General features: G+C 39.4%; 1 protein-coding gene and 1 non-coding gene across 8 annotated transcripts; both read right to left on the minus strand.

The window, feature by feature from the left end:
• Window positions 1–1405: 1405 nt before the first annotated feature.
• Window positions 1406–18097, minus strand: tia1 (TIA1 cytotoxic granule associated RNA binding protein). Of its 7 annotated transcripts, none has more exons than XM_062960999.1 (13): window positions 17796–18076; window positions 16345–16441; window positions 15684–15782; window positions 15110–15164; window positions 14902–14934; window positions 13604–13691; window positions 9270–9345; window positions 8297–8405; window positions 7857–7952; window positions 7683–7767; window positions 6092–6215; window positions 5769–5908; window positions 1406–4243 (listed from the first exon to the last, which is right to left on the minus strand). In XM_062960999.1, the coding sequence occupies exons 1-13, from the start codon at window positions 17819–17821 to the stop codon at window positions 4096–4098; spliced, it is 1176 nt and encodes a 391-aa protein (XP_062817069.1). In that variant the 5' UTR covers window positions 17822–18076; the 3' UTR covers window positions 1406–4095. The 7 variants fall into 7 exon arrangements, with proteins under 7 accessions (XP_062817069.1, XP_062817068.1, XP_062817071.1 ...); XM_062960998.1 differs by having other exon boundaries at window positions 5769–5911; XM_062961001.1 differs by lacking the exon at window positions 14902–14934.
• Window positions 18098–18405: 308 nt separating this feature from the next.
• On the minus strand, window positions 18406–18476 carry trnag-ccc (transfer RNA glycine (anticodon CCC)). The gene has a single exon. It is a non-coding gene; the product is annotated as a tRNA-Gly (tRNA).
• Window positions 18477–20727: the final 2251 nt, after the last annotated feature.

Below are 20727 nucleotides of genomic sequence, written 5' to 3' on the forward strand. Positions count from 1 at the left end.
GCGCAGTGGGTTAAAACCTGCTGAACTTGCTGACCAAAAGGTTGGCAGTTCGAATCTGAGGAGTGGAGTGAGCTCCCATTGTCAGCAAACCAGACCACTCACTATAAGCCCTGCCACATGCACAATGGACGACACCAGAGGTACTCCAAATGGCCAGCTTCTGGTCAAAGGAAATTTAGCCAAATCTTTGGCTTTGTTTGTAGTTTTTTTTAATACATTATAACTGTATCCTCAATTCACTTGATGCGATAAATACTCAGCCAGTATGTAAACATGAGTTTTTAACTCGAGTCCTTTGTTTCATGTTTTGTACATTTTAATATGTATCTTTTATAGAAATGCATTTTAATATGTGTGTTTGCAGTATTTTTACAATGTTTATATGTTTTAATTATTCTGTCACCTACCTCGAGCCACGAGGAGAGGCACGTAAGAAATGGAAATATTACTATTATATCTTGTAGGTTTTAAATTGTAATAAAACTCACGCAGCATATTTGATGACTGGTGATGTAATGCCCTTCCTTCAGCCCACTTTGTGCTTTGATCCTCATAGGTAAACCACCAACACTGGAATTCAGAAAGGAACTTGCTCCACAAACCAGCTTTGCTTCCAGAGCAATAAAAAAACACATTAGGAAGGGAAAGACAAACCCCGTTTTTGAGTAAATATTGCCAAGAAAACTCCATGGTAAAGTCACCATACACTGGAAATAATGTGAAGATTTTAGATGATTATAATCATTGAACAGTTCTGTTTATTTGTCTTTTAATGTTTATAAGCCATGGGTTTCATGTTGCAAATTTATACTGTTTTTAGTGTTATGAGGCACTGCTGAGTCTTGTTAAGAGAAGAAAGCAAGATCTAAATATTATAATAACAGTAACGATTTCAAGGGAAGGACCTGGCAAAGGCACCTCTGAGTATCCTTTTCCTATGCAATTCAAGAAGTCGTTGTAAGTCGGAAGGCAGACAGACACAAACGCGGTGGGTACCTTTTCAAATTCAGAGAGGAAAGGAAGGGTCATGTAATTAGATCCCATTTAGGATTCCTTTGGGGTGCTTTTTAAAGGTTCCTTCCAGCCATAAGGTCATTCACCCCTTTGGTTTTTGTCTCAGGCAGGGAATTTAAGGCAAGGCCTACTGAGCTGTCATCACTCTGAACTTAACCGTAGACTCAAGACAGCCTTTGCCTCAGTTTATGTAACTATCAAAAGATGAGGAAACTGGCTGGAAACAGTCCTCGTCACACTTTTAGTTAAACATCTATAGAAATTCTCCAAAAAAAAGACAAGGCAAACTGAACTTCCAACTCAGTAGGGATCCACACGTTTCTTTCAAACCTACACATAAATGATTGGGAAAATGGGCAAAAGCAAGCAGGAAAAAAAGTTAAAGACGGAATCAGCAAACTCACGTCTTTTATTAACATCTTAATGGCTTCTGGAGGGAAGTCCTTAAACTTCGAAACGCTTTATCGAAATACATCCGTCTCAATGAAACGAGACCAAAATGGGTTGCGTTTTTCGAAACAAAAAAAAAACTTTGAACAGAAAACACCTCATCGTCCTCCTTTGTTAAATCCTGTCAATAGGATTTCATTTCCTTTATGGATTTCTTCCCTTAAAACTGTCAAGCCTGGCAGGTGCTGAAACTAAGGAAAGAACAGAGATAAGGGCTGATGAAACCAACTGAAATAGATTTGTCAGTCCAGTTTTCTTTAGTGCCACTTTAAGACAGCAAAGGAGGAGAAAATCCCTTTGAAAATGCCAGGCTGACATCATTTTCTCATCCTATTTGGACGTCTGAGAGCTTTAAAAACATCCAACTTTCAAAAATACCGAGGAGCCCTTACTTAGTCCCTTTCCTCTTAACCCCCTTCAAATAACGCATTGCTTTCAAAAAGGTGTTAAAGCTTTAATTTTCGTAAACCGGTGTCCAAATACACAGAGAAAGAAAAGAGAAGTCTAAGGACAGCAATCGGCACGGACAAGACACAAGAAACGTTCTGGTTTTAAACTGGGCAACATTGACAGTCATGGGCTCCTCTGTTTCAATGCAGCACCAAATTCACCTCAAACCTCTTTTGAAAGAAATTGCAGAGGTCGAGGTGCCAGTCAGAAGATATGTTTACGCAGATTGGAAAAGGCAGCAAGGAGACATAAATGAGAGCAATCTGTGGAGATTAAAAGTGGCTTTGAACTATGCTTTTATTTTACTATTTTGGAGTCAGGTCGAGAACTGGCTTTTCTCAGCAGCCGCAGTATTAACACAACTGCACTGGGCTGCTTACTAGAAATCGGAAGCCGCCTGGCTCTATCCATTTTGGGATGGCGGCTGCTAATACAGTCGGGGCAATACTATTCCTCCCCTTTCAAGATTCACTTGTCTTCTCCCTTGGCAAAACTCAGCGTCCCTATTAGCCCCATTGAGTCATAAAAGGGAAGAAGATCGTCACATTTCCAGGCCCACCCTCCTCATATATCATAGGATCACCTCTTTCCATAAAATATAATATCATTGGGCTTCTGAACAACTAAAACTCAATGATCCCTCAATACATTGCTCCGCTACAACCAAAGTAGAACAAAGAAGTCAACTCCTCCACTTGGGATGAAGAAATGCTACACTTAAGGGGTAGTTCTCTTTATTTTTCTCCCTCTTGTTTGTGTTTTCATCCTTTTTTGCACTCTCTGAAGGCTACTCTAGGAGGTAGGATAGAACGGGTTTTTGGCCTCTGAACAACTCAAAACACTTTGCTCGGCATAAGCGAAGCATCCTCCATACTTTCAGGCCTGATCCACTCACTGCTACATAAAGCCATATAGCTCTACATGCTAAATCAAGTCAAGCTTACCTCAACTCAAGTCAAAAGGTCCACTAACAGTTAAGACCAAAGTTATTCTCGCTATATATCTCTGGCGGGGCAAAGAAACAAGAGCGTGGCATGTTTGGTTATTCAAAGTCTAACAATGTATTTGAGATTCACATGCAAAAGCCAAAGCCGAAATCATTGTACTCTTCTAAGACCTTTTTTTCTTACTCTTTAAGGTCACATAGATCTTTTTCCTGCCTCTTTCAAAAGGAGGAGGCATACAAAGCAGAGCGACTCCTGTGAAAAAATATTAAAATCTGCTGAAAGTTTACATGATAAAAGGAGTACATGTCAATGTAAAAACGGACAGGTATTTAAAAAGCTGGTTTTGTAAGAATGTGTTACATTTTAATCATAACGACGTCTGAAACCGGGCTGAAGTTCACCAGCGAAGTAAACTCAACAGGGATTTTTATCCCAGGCACCTTCCCACATTGAACAAAAGCAACGAGACAAAAAAGGGTTGGATCCAAACCCAGAGAGCTCTGTACAACTTCCTGTGTGTCAATGACAACTTCCCCCTTCTGCCGCTCTCCTATTTTTAATAATTTAAACAGCTGACAGTAAGGCAAAAATCCACTTGGTTGAAAAATGTCTAGATACAAAATAATGTAAACCAATAAGTTATATTCGAAACCCCAGTATAACAAAAGCGAGAGGAGATGGACACTTTATACAACAGGCTCTCTTTAAAACAGAATTGTGCACAAGCTGAAGATTGCGACAACAAACCTTCAGGGTTCACACAGTTTTGGCGTGTTATTTTTTGTTTTTGTTTTCATTTGTACAACTTCTTTCATATACATTTTGTTTAAAGTCATACTAGGAATGCAAACTAGAACTGCACACTACTTCAGTGGAAGAAAAAAAAAACTAAACAAGTTTTGATATTGTGCAATTTCCTGCCCCAGTCTAAAAAGTGGCAGAAATCCCTGCATTAGTTGTGTTTCAAACAAAGATCTTTACGAAACACATCTCGAAAAGAGGAAAAGAAGGCAAAAGTTGGCAGATATCCAGCATCTAGTATTTTTTTTTCCTTGTGTGTTAAAAAAAATGTGGACAACAAAGTTTCATGATTAAAAATAAATACTGTTTTGACTTTTGCACTGACTTGATTGGATAGATTGTTTTGAAGTAAACAAAGGATTTACACTGCTCCATCTATAGCCTCCAAGCCGCCGTTGTTCTGTTCCAGAGTCCTTCGCTTCCTCCTCTCCCCTCACTGCGTCTCAAAGCCGGCCATCCGGTATCCAGTTTGACTCGTCAAAACACTTCCGTTCTGCCCTTGGGGAGGGGGAGGGGGCGGCGGAGGGGGGGGCGGCACCCCGTAATTGGCCCCCATCCAGGCGGGAGAAGACTGCGTCTGGCTGCAGGGAGGAGGAGGGAGGGAGGGAGGGAGAGGGGGGCTTTCAGGCAGGCAAGGAACCGGGTCAAGGCTCCTTGGTTCACAAAACTCAGCCAGACATACACAACAAACCTGTCGGTCTGTCTGTCTATCAGCAAAAGTATGTATGCATATATGTTGGCTTGTCCATTTGTACCACAAAGGCTCCTGCATGGCTTGATGGATCTGGATCCAAATTGGCACACACTCTCCATGATCCAACATTAAATAACACAAGCCAACAAGTATTTTTCATCATTCTTGTAGTGCTTTTTGTGCTGAATTCAGATCTGTTTATTTTTCTCTATCACATATAGTTTTTGCGATGAGGCTTAATGCACTTATGCATTGTTAACAATTAGATTCTATTGATATCAGTGCGTAAATGCATTAATTATTTAGTTAGCCTCATCGCAAAAACCACACGTGACAGAGAAAAAATAAACACAGATCTGAATTCAGCACAAAAAGCACTACAAGAATGATGTAAAATTTTATCTGATGGAAAAATACTTGTTGGCTTGTGGTTAGTTAAATTCTATTGATACCAGTGCATAAGTGCATTAATTATTCAGTTAGCCTCATCGCAAAAACTACACATGATAGAGAAGAAGAAAAATCACAGATCTGAATTCAACACAAAAAACTGTAAGAATGAGCTAAAATTATATCTGATGAAAAATACTTGTTGGCTTGTGTTACACAAATATGTGAAATGTGCAGACTTTACAGTAATCCGCTGTTATGTACCATTTGTCATATTTTTAAAAGTTGACATGATGGGAAAAAAGTTTAAAAGAATATTTAAATTCAGCAAAAAAATTGATTTAAACTGTGCTACTCTCATTTCTGATTATTACAAAAAGTTTGATTTTGTTGGCTTGTGCAATTGAGGAGACTGAACTCAAAAACAGACCCACCCCTTTAAAGCCTAAAGCAAAGGGAAAGGAAAGGACAAAGAAAAAGGAAAGGGAGGAGAGGAAGGAGTAATTGGAGAGAAGGAAAGAAAGAAAAGAAAGGAAAGAGATGACAAAGAGAGGGAGGGAAGGAAGAAAAAGGAAGGAAAGAAAAATAATAGGGAGAGAGAAGGGAGAGAGGGAGAGAAAGGAAAAGACAGGGAAAGGAATGTTTGGATGGAAGGATGGAGAGAAAGAGGCGAAGAATTAACTGACAAAGGGAGGGAGGGAAGAAAGAAAAGGGAAGTTAATGAAAAGAAAGAAAATGGGTAAGGTGTCTGAGGGAAAGGGGAAAGGAAAGAAAGAGCCACAAACAAAAAGAAAGCCAGGAAATGCTAGTATTTAAAAAAGGCTGAGTGTCCTCAATGACTCCTCATTTCCTGAATACCAGCAGCTTCACTGACTAAAAAACACTGTGTGACCAAGACCCACAAGACCAGTGGATTAATAAAGCAAAATGCTCATTGGAAGGATCAGTGACACAAAGTGCTGCAAGACTCTTCTGGGTGAAAAGATCTGCCAACACAAAGTGCAGATGCAGAAATTACTTACTTAAATCCCTGATTCCATGTCTGTCCATACATTCCATATGCTGGGACTTGCCAGCCGTTAGGCATGTACTGGCCGATCTGCTGCGTGTTTCCATACCACTGGCCCCACTGACCGTAAGGAGGTGGATATCCCACTTGATTCTGCTTAAAAAGTTAACATCGGACCATATTAGTGCAACATACTGGTAAAAAGTAAAGTGCTTCATGCTCTGGAATCTATGCCCCTCAAAGCAAGAGATACGGCGTTCACTCCAAAGAGTGTCAGCTCACACCACAAAGACCGTTAGGGCATTCTGCGTGGGGAAAGGAATAGAGGTTTCTTACCTGTTGGATTGGATTGATCATATCTGGCGTCTCTTTGCCCCAGTAACATTTCACCACGTGTCCTTCTATAGTTGTGCCATTAACCGAAACAATTGCGTGGGCGGCACTTTCATGAGAATTGAACCTGTAACCGTACAAAGTACGCAGTGAGTCCCAATACCTCTCAAAGGGAAACAACAGAGACATTATTGAAAAGTAGAGCTTCCATATAAAGGAAACTCTACATTCTTTTATCAAAAGCAGATACAACTGGAACCCTTGCGAAGGTTATTGTGGTATCCCTGAGCAGGAACACCTTTGTACTAAACCACCACTAATCCAGTATAAATCAGCAAGCAATTTATTGAAGAATATATAAAAGACAAAGCAGTAAAATGGTTTTTTTCCCCCTGTGTCAGGAGCAACTTGAGAAACTGCAACAAATTTCTGGTGTGAGAGAATTGGTCATCCCTCTATCAGCTCCATGCGGGGACATGAGAGAAGCCTCCTACAAGGATGGTAAAAACATTAAAACATCCTGGCATCCCCTGGACATTGCCCAGGGGACGCCAGGATGTTTTAATGTTTTTACCATCTTTGTAGGAAGCTTCTCTCATGTCCCCACATGGAGCTGGAGCTGATAGAGGGAGCTCGTCCACTCTCTCCCTGGGTTGGATTTGAACCAGCAATCTTCAGGTCAGCAACCCAACCTTCAAGTCATCAGTCCTGCCGGTACAAGGGTTTAACCCATTGTGCCACCAGGGACTCCTCAGTAAAAATGCTAAAAACAAGTTAGTCCAAAGATATGAAAGAGTCCATTAACTCCAAGAAACAAAGGTAGAATTCAAAAACCAGTAATGTAAAATATCCAGATAAACAAGACAGCATAAAATCCAGTACTCAAAACTCCAGAATAATCCCTTAAGACTTGAAAAACAAGAACTTAAGATAGATGAAAACATGAAACTAGAAATTCCCTTAGCAAAGGCTTGATGTAAGATGTTCATTAAACTCCAACATTGCCCAGACTGATCTAAAATCATTTCCCTGTCTCATTTAAAGCTTTTCCTGTCTCATAGACTAACATGAAATCCTTTTATTTACTTTTACAAACAGATAAGATTTCGGAAGTTCTGCCTCCTATCTCCTGGCTCATTAGCTTCTTCATCTGGCAATTCATCTCACTCCCCTAGAGAAAGGGTGCTCTGGGCCCCATTCAAGAATGTAGCCTTCATAAACTACAGAAGACACACAACCCTGGTTCACAGGCTCAGCAATGCCATTATCAGACTGCCTAACAGGCCCAGAATCCCCAGTGAGATCAGGTACAGGCACAATCAAAGACTGAACTACAACAGTTATAATAAAACCTACATCCTTTGAGCCAAGCTTCAGGACACGTTGCATAGAGTAGTCCTTGTCCTGAGTCCTACTGATACATTCTCAATAAGCACTTTGTAAACTCCACTGATTCCATGGATGTACAACATGCTCAAACTCTGTCAGTTGGATATATGGTCTTAGTCGTACATCAGACATAAAGGGAGAATCAAAGGGATAGTAATACAAACTTCCCATCATACACACACATATAAAGAAAACATATCCGTACCGCACAAAGGAGTACCCTTTATCTGGGAAGACCCGGATTTCCATTATTTGCCCAAATGGAGAAAACGTCTGGCGCATAAGCTGTTCTGAAAATCAGAAGGCAAGAGGTACAAGTCAAAACACATAATTAAGAGCCTGCTTCTTAAGGCTGTTCAAAATTCATGACCCCTCGTACCTGTTAGTCCTGAAGTAACGCCTCCGCAGTATACGGTGCAGTTGCTTGGGCTGGACTGATTCACGACATCGTCATAGGAGAGTTGTTTGGCATTTGCTGTATGAAGAGGGATATATATATTTATGTGCACCTGATTTTCTCACAAGAAAAAAAAACATGCCAAGTTCCCCCACTACCAGCAAGATAAAACAAAATACTATTACAATACATGTAACAAACATACGCAGGTAAAATGCAGATTAAAATTCACCAATAAAATGTAGGTCAAAATTTAGAAGTTAAAACTGACTGGATAGCTCTGCTTTGCAGTCTGCAGTTTAAGCCTAATTGGAAGAACTTGCTAGACAGCATCAGACCTATTAAAGCAGGAAACACTATTTCGGATAATCACATATGATAAGATAATTACGTTGTAAGGTTTTAAAATTTGACAGACTCACTCTCATATGTACTCTTTGGAGCCGGAGGTTTGCGGGTCGCCCAGTTTGTCCTGATTTGTCTCCCACCAAGCCACTGTCCTCCCATCTGCTGTATCGCATTTTCAGCATCCTGTCCAGAGAGGAGGAAAATACATTTTCAGAGCTAGTTAACCTGAAATTCCGAAATAGTCATCCAATACAGACTTCAACTAATACTAATTCAGAACAAAATGTATGCTTGCTTTACAGTCAAATTGTAAGCACATAAAGCATGCGAAAATCATCCATCTTGAGAATTACAGTGTTTAAGTTCCCCTTTAGTTGCAAAGCAACTTATAACAGCAGGTTAATTTGTGAGCAGTGCTTTTGGACATAGATTTCCCCACAGTGATCAAACCACAACATTAGGAACACAAATGCTTCCAAAGACATTCTAAGAGCCTACAATAACCCAACACCCTCACACACTATTTCATAAGAAAAGGGATACTGAAATGGTTAAAATAAACATAACCCACAGCCTCTTGGATTCACAATGATAAAGAGCTCAATCATGTATAAGCAATTAGCCACATCAAACCATATTACATTCCAGTTTCCATTTCAGCTTCCCATCTACCGCTGAGGCACATTTCATCCCACTCAGAGTAGGGAAGAGGTCCTACCTTCCACCCCAAAAGTACAAAACAGAAAAAACCAGGAGGAAACTACAAGATCGTATGCATGCACCAGATCTGTTTCTCTCCTGACGTTTCACTCACATCTATTGCAAGCATCCTCAAGAGGTTGGGAGAGCTATCACAACCTCTGGGGATGCCTGCCATAGATGTGGGCGAAAGGTCAGGAGAGAATGCTTCTGGAACATGGCCAGACAGCCTGGAAAACTCACAGCAACCCAGTGACTAAGAGTTTCCTTCCAGTTTTATGCTGACAAGTCTGACCCAGAGGCTATGGGAACTGATGGGTTTGTGCCCTCTCCCTCTTGCTTTCTCACCCATTTATTGAAGAACGAAACAAAGCCATATCCTTTAGATTTTCCCGTTGCCATGTCCTTAACAACCCGAGCGTCCCTACAAAGGAAAGAGAAGGTCAGTTAAGCCACGACAGGACAGGATCCAAGTTAAAATGTCTCACACGCAGCTCATTTCTCATGTTTCTCCTTTAACAAAACAAACTTCTTAAACGTACCAGCAATATACAGTACAGTCAAAGCAATTTTTCCCTTTCACTAAAGTATTATCATACGATAGCAAGAACTTAAAACTTAATTGTGTAAACATGCAAAATCAATAGCTTTCTTTTAAAGAAAAAAACAACTATTTTACAATGGTTGGTTCACAGTTCAAAATGCTCTTACATACGGTTAAAAACACTACGCATGGTCAAAGCAGCTATTCAACGGAATAACTGAGGGCATGTAGCTGACTAGCATATTAGCGACCGGCTCTCTTTAACCATGCAATTTATAAACTTACTATTGGCCAACACATTCTACCTACTTATTAGAAATAGAAATAGAAAAAATGAAAAAATAGGAATTAAAAGGCATACGTCGCCTGTTAACTGAATTCTTTAATTTTCTCAGGTCAATTCGTTACCCCCTTTTTGGACTTGGGCAGCTGTAAATTTTGAGAAATTGACATTTTCAGAAATGGTTGCATTATGGAAGAAAATAAACACTAACATGTTTTTTCTTTTCTTTTACTATACACTATTAAATAATTGTTTTTAAAAACGGCATTCGTAATTAACAATCAAACAGGACTGATTGAAAACTACAAAGTATATAAAGTAAAAAATGTATAAAAGTAAATAGAAAAACTACAACGTTTGTCCACTGTGAACTGTAGCTTGCAGTTAGCCATGGCATTGCTCTCCATTCTTCAGAGACATTCTGCAAAATAACCAGAGCCCTATTATTTGAGATTGAGTTCAAAAAAAGAGACAAAGACCCAGCTACAATAGCTAAACCCCACTGGTGGCCTGTTTACACTTTTACTATTAACTAAATGTACCTCCATTCACACACAAGGGCCTGCTTCACCCTCCCCAACCCACTAGAATCAAGCACTAAACACACACACAAAATATCCCAGAATAGAGCCAGTAAGAAAGCCATGCAGTGTAAACCGGGGAGTCTGATCCATTTAGCAAGTCTAAGAGAGGTGTTATGGCACCAGAAGATCTTCAAAAACATTTTAACACATACACATCCATTGCAGAAATGTGATTGTAGGAAAGGAGCTAAATAATCTAGAGATCGAGGAGACTAATCCTACTGGACTTCGGTATTTCTTAAATTGCTACTCTACAGAAACCAAAAGAACCTGGCTTTATTTTAAAAAGTAGAGATGCGCCTCAGAAGTATCATTTTTCTAAATGACAGCTACATGACAAATAGGCTGAGAACAGTTTCTTTTGTAATCACATTGATGGTGTTCTCCGCACATCCTAAAATGTAAATACTTACCCTTATCTTTCTTAGAATTAAGACCCCAAAGCACAAACCAAGCAAGCCACAGGAGGTGAACACATTTACATAATACTGAATAATTATGAAATGGTAGCTATGAATTAGCATGTCTACGAATTCACACTGTTATGGCATTATTTGAATTAGTACTCATTATAGTTTCAAGAACAACCAGTGGACTATTTAAAATACCTCAGAAGTAATGACTTTGTCTCAAAAATATAACACGTACCACCATCAGCACAAGAAGTCTAATGGGGCCTTTGGTTATTTTTTTCCTTTTAAATATTACTTTTTGTTTGCTTTTGTTTGTTTTTTCCCCTTTAAAACATTACATCTATTCTACACAACTAGAATTACAACCCAACTAGTAAAACCAATACTTTGACCACTTACTGGATTCTGGAATACTTTAACAAGTTTTAACTGTATTAATTGAGAACCATACTAGATCACATATTGGGAGAAAGGTGCAAGATGAATTAATCACATTAAATTAGTAAATAAATAGAAGGTTTCAATCTTCTAAACCAGGTAAATGGTTTCTTTTTCATATACTGATGACACAGGTGTATGCTGATTTAAAGTGAAGAAACAGAGCAGCACACAGCAGATAGGAAACTGAACATATTTCCATGATGATTTGTTCTTCCTTCTTCTTCCAAGGAAGAGCAGGAATATTTGAGTACAGAGACAGAAAGACAACCTGACATACAAACTATGTGAAAAGGGCCTGAAAGCTGCCCACAACAGTTTTCTGGGAAGTAGAAGGAAGGATCCATGCCAAGATTGTTTCCTTTCTTTAGGGAGCAGAGGGAGCATATATAAATGTTCCTTTTCAACCCCTAATATTTATTTTATCTTCCTCAATCTTAGTTCACTTGTGTGTATAAACTGCAGCATACAAAACGTGGCAAAGATAAACAAAGGCCAGCTAATTCTGAGTGCATCTATTCTGAAATGAAACACTTCACATAAAGCCCTCCGAATATCAGTGCACAAGGCTAGCAGCAATTTAACTTCAGGAGGGAATAATCTCAGTGCTCTCAATTTGAACTGAAGTGTCAGCAAATTAATACCCCACCGCCTGACATTTCTGATAGATACAGACACTTCCACTTAATACATTTAATCCTGGAGTTGGAATCACGCAGCTTTGCAGATATCAATGGACTGCACTGGACTTGTCAGCTAGGAACAGACTACTGTGGGTTCCCAACTGATGGAAGCAGAATTTCTTAAGAAACAAATGGCTTTTCCACCCATCCCTAGTCTTTCAATCTATTTTTTACTACTGGGGGCCACACAGATATTTTCACAAAAAGGACCCATGTGTCTGATGCTCCTGTTGCAGATGATGTGCACAATGCATGTTATTTCCTTGGACAAGATTCCTGACAATGCATAGCTGTTACTATTATAATGAAAAACTCTCATGCTGTTACCTTCACTACTAAAATATCTTCATATTTAGAAATGGGATTAGAATCTCTTTATTTATCCTCCTTACATCTATTCTTTAGTGTCTGAGGAATGTAAAGACCTAGCTCTTTTTAAGAGGAAAGGATAGAAGGAATAACAAGATAGTGCTTCTTTAGGAGGTTTTTAAATTCTCCTTCCCTTTCCATCCAAGATTGTTTGTTTTCAACTCATGTCAGCAACCTACAGTGCTCTGGACAACATTCCAGACCAGGCAGCCTTGCAACAGTAGCTGTGAATCCTTCTGGCAACCACTCTCCCTGAACTAGAGATTGGATGGGAATACTTCAGCAGCTGGCATTCATTCATCCTTCCAGCGCGTCAAGAAGAGGTCACCTATTGTGGCAAGAGGAAAGGCCTCATTCCGGAATACTTTCAGCAGCAAAAGACCTTCCCACTTTCCCTTCACAAGTAAAGAGAAGACTGGGAGACAGTCTATACAGAAGATGGTTAATATATAAGGCAAATATGGCTTTGCATTGTCAACACACATCCAAAACACTTTGAATGTAAGCTTCACATGAGAAAGGAAGACATAAAAGGACAACCCACAGACAGATTATATTCTCCACTTACACCTCATCGGGCCAGCACAGCCATTATCAAAATAATAGATACATTCTTTAGTTGTAATTGTCATCTTTATAAAAATTGCAAGCCAAACTTGGAAACAGGCATGGGGAACAACCAGCTTCCCAAAACCATTCTGGCCTATAGCTGGCACCAGACATATCCATCATGGCCAACAGACAGAAGGACTATGAAAGCACCAAGCTGTTGGAAGTACCACTGAAGCAACAGTGAAGGCTCAAATTAGATTCACTTTACAACACATCAAAGGTTACGGTGCCACAATTGGTCTTCATTACCAGCACTCACCACCAAGTCCTCAAGAAAGGTTTTCTCTAGAGACAAGGTAGCTAGTTACGTCTATCCCTGCATAACTTTCATTTATAATAACTACACTGCAGAACAACCTATAGTTTATTTTATTTAATAGAGCACCCATTTCACAAAAAGCCAAAACTCCAATGAAAGCTAATCCACATTAAAGCTGCTTGAATGGGACTACACAATTCCTTCTTGTAGTACAAAGCCACTCAGCTTTACCATAGAAAACCCACTATCCAATATCTAATTATTAACCATTATAAGATGGACACCCAGATTTGAAATAGGTTACTAATATGACATGGAAAGTACAGAAATTTCCTAAAGCAATGGCCCAAAGGCTAGGTATCCACACTTAAACTAAAAATGAACTGGATAAACTCTGAATATCTCTTTAGAGACCATAAATAATTTCTAACATCCTGACCTATTTAGTTTAATACTATATTGCTTGACCCCTATATCTGACATAAGATATTACTTACGATATTCTTCCGAATGGCGCAAAAGCTGCTTTTATATCTTCAGTTGTAATTTCTGGGCTGAGGTCTCCAACAAAGACATGGAAGTGGTCTTATCGAGAAAAAGAAAAAAATATAGAAGTTTGCAGAGTACACATGGAAATTCAGGGTACTTTCTTTTTAAACACTTCCCATACATCTGGAAACTACTCGAGAACTAGATTTCTTTTACCTATCAAACACCAAAATATATAATGGCTTAATATATAACCTTCATCAGATACAACAGTACCAAAATACAATTAGTTACAGGTAACTAGCATTTACTTTGTTATTAAATTATTTGTCAAGATTCATAATAGTAATTATTTCAGTGAGAACTATATTCATTTAATTCAAAGCCAAAAAAATTACATTACAGTTTATTTTTAAATGCTAGTATTTTAATATACTATACATACATTTAACAAACTGAGCTACATGTCTACTGGTTCCATGAACAAAACAGAGTTAGGCTTACACAAACCAGTATGGATAACTTAAGTTACAAACAGCTCAATCTTAAGTCATATTTTGTGAAGAACAGTCAAAAAGATACCTTGCATTGCAACAGTTTGATGTTAAAGCATTTGACAGTTTTCTGAAAAGCCAAAAGGATTTTGGTTGCCCAGCCTTTACACCATGTGAATCCATGTGAATTCAAAGTATGTGAAATCCATGAGCAAGTGAACTAAGACTGGAGGCAACAGAACGGAAAGAGTAATCCCTTCATCATTTATGTTAGAGCCATTTACATAAGATGCTGATAACAAAGATGTCATATCTAAGGCTTTCTTCATAGCCACATAAAGCTCAATTTTAATTATCACAATTTCTTTAACGGCTTCAACGCACACAGGACACTTTACAACAACACCTTGGGAAGAGTCTGGTTAAATCCTCCCCCCAAAGTTTTGAAAGCTCTAAGGCCAAACAAGTGAAGGAGCCACACACGGGGCTGCCCAGAGCAGAAGGGGCAAAGGGGTCAGTTGCAAGAACAACTGACACCCACAATGAACTTCTATGGTGCCTTATTAAGACAGCAGCCTTGAAGGAAGCTAGTAGCCTTGCCCTCACAAAGAGGGGAAGACCTCCTACAGCAAAAAGAAGCTCAATGGGGGTTCAAGGGGCTTAAGAGTCAGCAACAAGTCCACATCCTGATCCATTTGAGTGAGAGAGGAGGGAGAAATCTGGTGGCAATAGGACAACCCCCCCAAATAGCTTCAGGCGGTTAGTGACTACCCCTGAGAGATTTCATTTTATGTTTAAGAAGATACAATTACCTTGTGAACGCAGTGTGTTGACAACGGTACTACCTGATGACAAAGATTAGATTTGTTCTTAAGTTTATTAACACAAACACATTAAATAATATCTTAGGATAATGATCAAAACAATAGGGTAAATATTTGCATGATGCTTTATTACTTAACGTTAAAAACACTTTTTGAGCAAATAAAGCGTAACTACACAGAATCATGAGGGACTTACTGCTGGTATCTTTCTTCTGGCTGCTGGGGGTGGTGGCCCAGTTCACTTTGACCTCCTAGAAATGATACGTACTAAAATTATATTTCTGCAAATTACAACAGAAGTAGCCCATAGTCCCTCAAGAACAATTTAACGTGATGTACCGGACTGTATCCAGTGCTGGATAATTTTTCATGGAACAGCTGGATCCAGTGCAAATAGGAGAAAGACATTTTAAAATACAGCTTTCTCGTATTTGATGAATAACTGACTTATTTGTTTGAAAATGTATGGCAACCAATGATATTAATCAAGTTACTGGAATTACATAAACTAAAGTAATCTAAGAGGCCACTTAATGGCTTTTTACTTTACCAAAGCACTTCATTTTAAATTATGTGAAAATTAAGATAGATTACATGATTTAGCGTAAAACATTTGTTTGCTTCTAAGTTCAAGATTCAGTGACAGTCAAGGATTAAAACAGGGTAGTATTTTACCTTTGTAGTTTCTTCTTTTTCTTAAAAAAAGTTGTTCAACTCAAACCTAAGTCCACACTTCTGTTCCATCTCGCCCTTTAGCACCAAGTACTTACCTTACCCATTATCTTCCTCCCGTTCATGGCCGCTAAAGCTGCGGCTGCATGTCGATGCTCATAGAACTCCACAAAACAATATGGGTCGTTGCCAGCTGTCTGTGTGAACAGAGACACAGGTTGTCAGGAAGCCACTGGTTAGCCTTTCCAGCTCTGTGTCAGTCTTGGTTTATACATATTCTTTGGCAAGCGAGAAATTCTAGACTTATTCTCTTTTGCTGCTAAGGACTAGCAAAGAGAAACTCCCAAAAGAGGAACTCTAAGCCAAATTAAATCAATTCAAAATGATGAGTCAACTTTGGACTGGTAATTTAAGCCAATACAATAAATTCACAAATACATTATAGTATCGTTATCACCATATTTATTTTCATAACATATAGAGATGTGATATCCCATAGACCTCAACAAGGCTCACCCTAAGCAGACATGTATCAGATTGAGCTGTACAGTTTCTATTTTCCACTTTTCCTTAGCTCCTATTACTTGTAACTAACTCTTGAGCAGAATTTGTTTTCATCTCAATATCACAGAGTGAGCCATGAAACGAAGTAAACATTCCAACTCTTTTAAAACAGAAATATATGTAATTCTAATATACTCTACTTCTAAGCTACTATACCCCGATAAACTTGTACAGACAATGCATGAGTAAACTTACATCCATTATCATTTTGCAGTTCTTGCATGGTCCAATCTGGCTGAACAGCTGGAGAATTAGGGCTTCGGTGACATCTCTTGACAGATTTCCCACATACCTGCAAAATGTATATAGGTTTTAGACACATTCAAATTCCAGCCTCAGACTTCCTTTACAAGAGGGGAAAGCAATCAAATTTGTGTGAAAATAACTATCTTTCTAAAATAAATGACAAGATGTTCAGAAAACAAGACAGGAGGAGACCAAATACTGTGCTGACCCATGGCATGAAAATGTGTATCAATAGGAACTGAGCATTTCCCACCATTAATACAATTAGCATATTTGATTCCAGACACTCTCCTCAACTTTAAAAGCCCAAATTCCCAAGTCCACATAATATGAGAAGAGACTCACACACCCAGTGCTTCTAATAATTAAAAAGTGTCAATGAGATCATGATGAAAGATTATTTGCATAAGAGCAGTATTTATTCTGCTGTGACCACTTCTTTGAGTCATCAATATGGCTATTTGCATACAATCAACACACAATGAGATTTAAAACAAAAGATATGTTTTCAGACTTCCTGTTGTAAAAGGAAGTGGGGACATGGGGAGCCTGAGAGATATCTAGGGGGAAAGGGTGTTATTATGAAGGGAATTTCAGAGGAATATAAAATAAAGGCTTTTCAGGGGAATGTGAAGGATACGGCAGGCTTTTGGGCAGGCTTTTGAAGGGATGGGGGGGGGGGGTGAGCGGTATCTAGGGAGAAAAAGGATTGTTATGAGGGAAATATGACAGGTTTTGTGGGAAATTTTAGAGGAGTAAGAACTATTGAGGGGAATTTAGCACCAAAATTTCACGATATATTAAAGACATTGACTATAAAAATGCCTTGGATAATCTAGAACCTTGGATAAGTGAGACTCTACTGTACATAGCGGGTTAATGGGGGAAAATTCATAGAATGATGAAAATAGGGGCTTTTGGGGGGATGTGGGGGATCTTAGAGGTGTTTAGGGAGAAAGGGGGTTGCTGTGAGGGGAATTTCGGAGGAATATAAAATATAGACTTTTGAGGAGAATGTGAAAGAATATGGCGGGCTTTTGGGGGGATATGGGGAGCTGACTGGTATCTAGGGAGAAAAGGGATTGTTATGAGACAAACAGGACGGGTTTTGTGGAAAATTTCAGAGGATTAAGCTCTATTGAGGGGAATCTGAAGAAATACGGCTGGATTTTGGGGAAAATTTTAGAAGACTGTTACATATGGGCTTTTGAGAGGAATGTGAGGGGGTTTGGGGGATTTTAAGGGGACCTGAGAGGTATCTAAAAAGAAAGCGGGCTGTTATAAGGGGCTGCTGAGGGGATATGGGAAGAACTTGAAGGTACGTGGTGGTCTTTTTGGGGTGAATTTCTGAGGAAGATGGCCCGTGGGCCTTTGAGGGGATTCCGGGAGGCGGGACTCACAGGGTTTTGGGCATTTCGTCCTCCATGGTGAGGCGAGGCGAGGCCAATGGCGGGCCGAGTCCTCCCTTCCTCCGTGCGCCCGAGCCGGGAGGCCTCCCTCCCTCAGGCCTCCTTCCTTCCTTCTCCGCCTGCCTGCCTGCCTGCCTGCCTTCCTTCCCTGGGCGCCTTCCTCTCCCTCCTCCTCCTCCTCTTCTTCTTCTTCTTCTTCCCCGCTCGCTCTTCCCAAGATGGCGCTGGCGGGCAGAAAGGCCCCGGGCCGGCCGACGGAGAGGAAGGCCAAGGCGCATGCGCGGCGGCCGCAGCGTCGCGCGGGCGCCCGCCGACCCCCCGTCTGCGCATGCGCCCGCGCGCCGAGCCCGCCAATCGGAAACCGCTCCATAAAATTCTCATGACGAGAGCCTCGCCTCGCGGGACTTCCACTCTGCGCATGCGTGTAGCGAGAACTAGCGCTTAGGCATTTAAAAAAAAATATTATATATATATATATATATATATATATATATATATATATTAAACTTCGAGATATATTTTTGTGTGGAGTAATTTCACAAATAAGCGCCTTCCCCATAATAACAACAACAACAACAGAAATAAATAAACAAAAAGCTTTTGCGCCGCCCGGGAATCGAACCCGGGTCGCAAGAATGGGAATCTTGCATGATACCACTACACCAGCGGCGCAGGCGTGGAATTCTGGCCAAAAACAACTCCAAGAAGGAAAACCCCAAGCCGGACTCTACTACAGTCATGGGCAAATTTGGGCCTTGGATTCCAGTTCCCATAACTCCCAACAGCTGGAAGGCTCCTGTGTACAAAAAGATCTGGTTCCCTGCCATCTGCAGGACCCTCGTATGTGTCTGATTAATATTTCTAAATTTTATGTCTTATTGGAAAACTTTAGAGACTGTAACAAAGCCACTCAGCAGGACCTTGCTGACCTGTCACCAGCACTCCTTGCACATCACAGGTGTTGAACCTGACTCAGCTCAGAGAAGATGGGTTTGACAGGCAGCAGATGACAGGAGCTGTCTTCCCCCCAGAGCACCCCCAAAGGCCACCCAGGGCAGCCCCCCTTTTAACCCTTTTACACTCCCACCACATATGGAGGAAAGTGGTATTGTAAAAAAAAGAAAAGAAAAGGATATTTAGTATCATGCCAAGTTGTTCAGATTCATATGTTATTTGAGTGATTACATTCCTTCTGTTTATGTGATTGTTTTAGTCCAGGGGTCCCCAAACTAAGGCCCGGGGGCCGGATGCGGCCCTCCAAGGTCATTGACCTGGCCCCCGCCCTCTGTTTTATAATATATTTTTATATCAGTTTTAATAATATAATATATTGTATATACATATAATATTGATTAAAATATTATAATGTTATACAATATAATACTAATAATAATACCATATAATAATATTAATTATATGTTATATATTACATATAGTATTACAGTATAGTGGTATAGTTCAATATAGTAATGTATAATGCTAATATTGTGCTATGCTAATAATATAATATATTGTATGTACATATAGCTGCTCTGAGTCTCCTTCGGGGTAACAAGGGTGGGATATAAATGTAGTAAATAAATGCAGTAAATAAATAATTAATTTTAAACTTAGGCTCACCCAAATTCTGAAATGACTTGAAGGCACACAACAACAACAACAACCCTAATTAACTTGACTATCTCATTGGCCAGTATCAGGCCCACACTTTCCATTGAAATCCTGATAGGTTTATGTTGGTTAAGATTGTTTTCATTTTAAAATATTGTATTGTTCTTTCATTGTTGTTGTTGTTGTTTTGCACTACAAATAAGACATGTGCAGTGTGCATAGGAATTTGTTCGTATTTTTTTTCAAATGATAATTCGGCCCCTCCATAGTCTGAAGGATTGTAGACCGGCCCTTTGCTTTGAAAGTTTGAGGACCCCTCTTTTAGTCAATTGTTATGTTTTGTTTTTAATTCTTATAGCGTTTTATAGTGTTTTCAGTGTTTTACTGTACAATGTTTTATGCTGATTTTATATTGGAAACCGCCCTGAGTCCCTTTCGGGAGAGAGGGCGGGATACAAATAAACTTTTACTTACTTACTTATTTGTTTTTTGTTTTTTTTTTAACTTTGTGTTTTCAAATACATTACAACTTGTGGCCTCAGTTTGCTTATGCAGATTGTAGAGATCTCACATGACCCAGATGCATCTGCTCACATAGAATATGACCCTAAATCAGGGGTCCCCAAACTTTTTAAGCCGAGGGCCGGTCCACGATCCTTCAGACTGTTGAGGGGCCGAATTATCATTTGGAAAAAAATACAAACAAATTCCTATGCATACTGCACATGTCTTATTTGTAGTGCAACAACAACAACAACAAAAGAACAATACAATATTTAAAAATGAAAACAATTTTAACCAACATAAACCTATTAGGATTTAAATGGAAAGTGTGGGCCTGCTTCTGGCCAATGAGATAGTCAAGTTAATTAGGATTGTTGTTGTTGTTGTTGTTGTTGTTGTGTGCCTTCAAGTCATTTCAGACTTTGGCCATCTATTATTATTATTATTATTATTATTATTATTATTATTATTATTATTCTATGAGCCAGTGTTCCCCTCTTGTGCCAAAGCAGGGGGGCGGTGGAGGCAGGCACCCGGGGCTCTCCCAATGTCAGGGGTCCCCAAACTGAGGCCCGGGGGCCGGATGCGGCCCTCCAAGGTCATTTACCTGGCCCCCGCCCTCAGTTTTATAATATAATATTTTTATATCGGTTTTAATAATATAATATATTGTATATACATATAGTATTGATACTAATATTATGTTACACAATATAATACTAACAATAATACCATATAATAATATTAATTATATGTTATATATTACTTATAATATTACAGTATAGTGGTATAATTCAATATAGTAATA

The sequence above is a fragment of the Anolis carolinensis genome, unplaced genomic scaffold, assembly GCF_035594765.1.
Source record: "Anolis carolinensis isolate JA03-04 unplaced genomic scaffold, rAnoCar3.1.pri scaffold_8, whole genome shotgun sequence".
Classification (NCBI taxonomy): Eukaryota; Metazoa; Chordata; class Lepidosauria; order Squamata; family Dactyloidae; genus Anolis; species Anolis carolinensis.

Excerpts from the sequence above, each read along its gene's own strand:
- tia1 (XM_062960998.1), bottom strand. The coding sequence starts at position 17,821 with ATGGAGGACGAAATGCCCAAAACCCT. Across the intron at positions 15,783-16,344 it reads ACTGCAAAATGATAATGGAT|ACAGCTGGCAACGACCCATA; the intron begins GTAAGTTTACTC and ends CTGTTCACACAG. Across the intron at positions 14,935-15,109 it reads CCAGAAGAAAGATACCAGCA|GTAGTACCGTTGTCAACACA; the intron begins GTAAGTCCCTCA and ends CTTTGTCATCAG.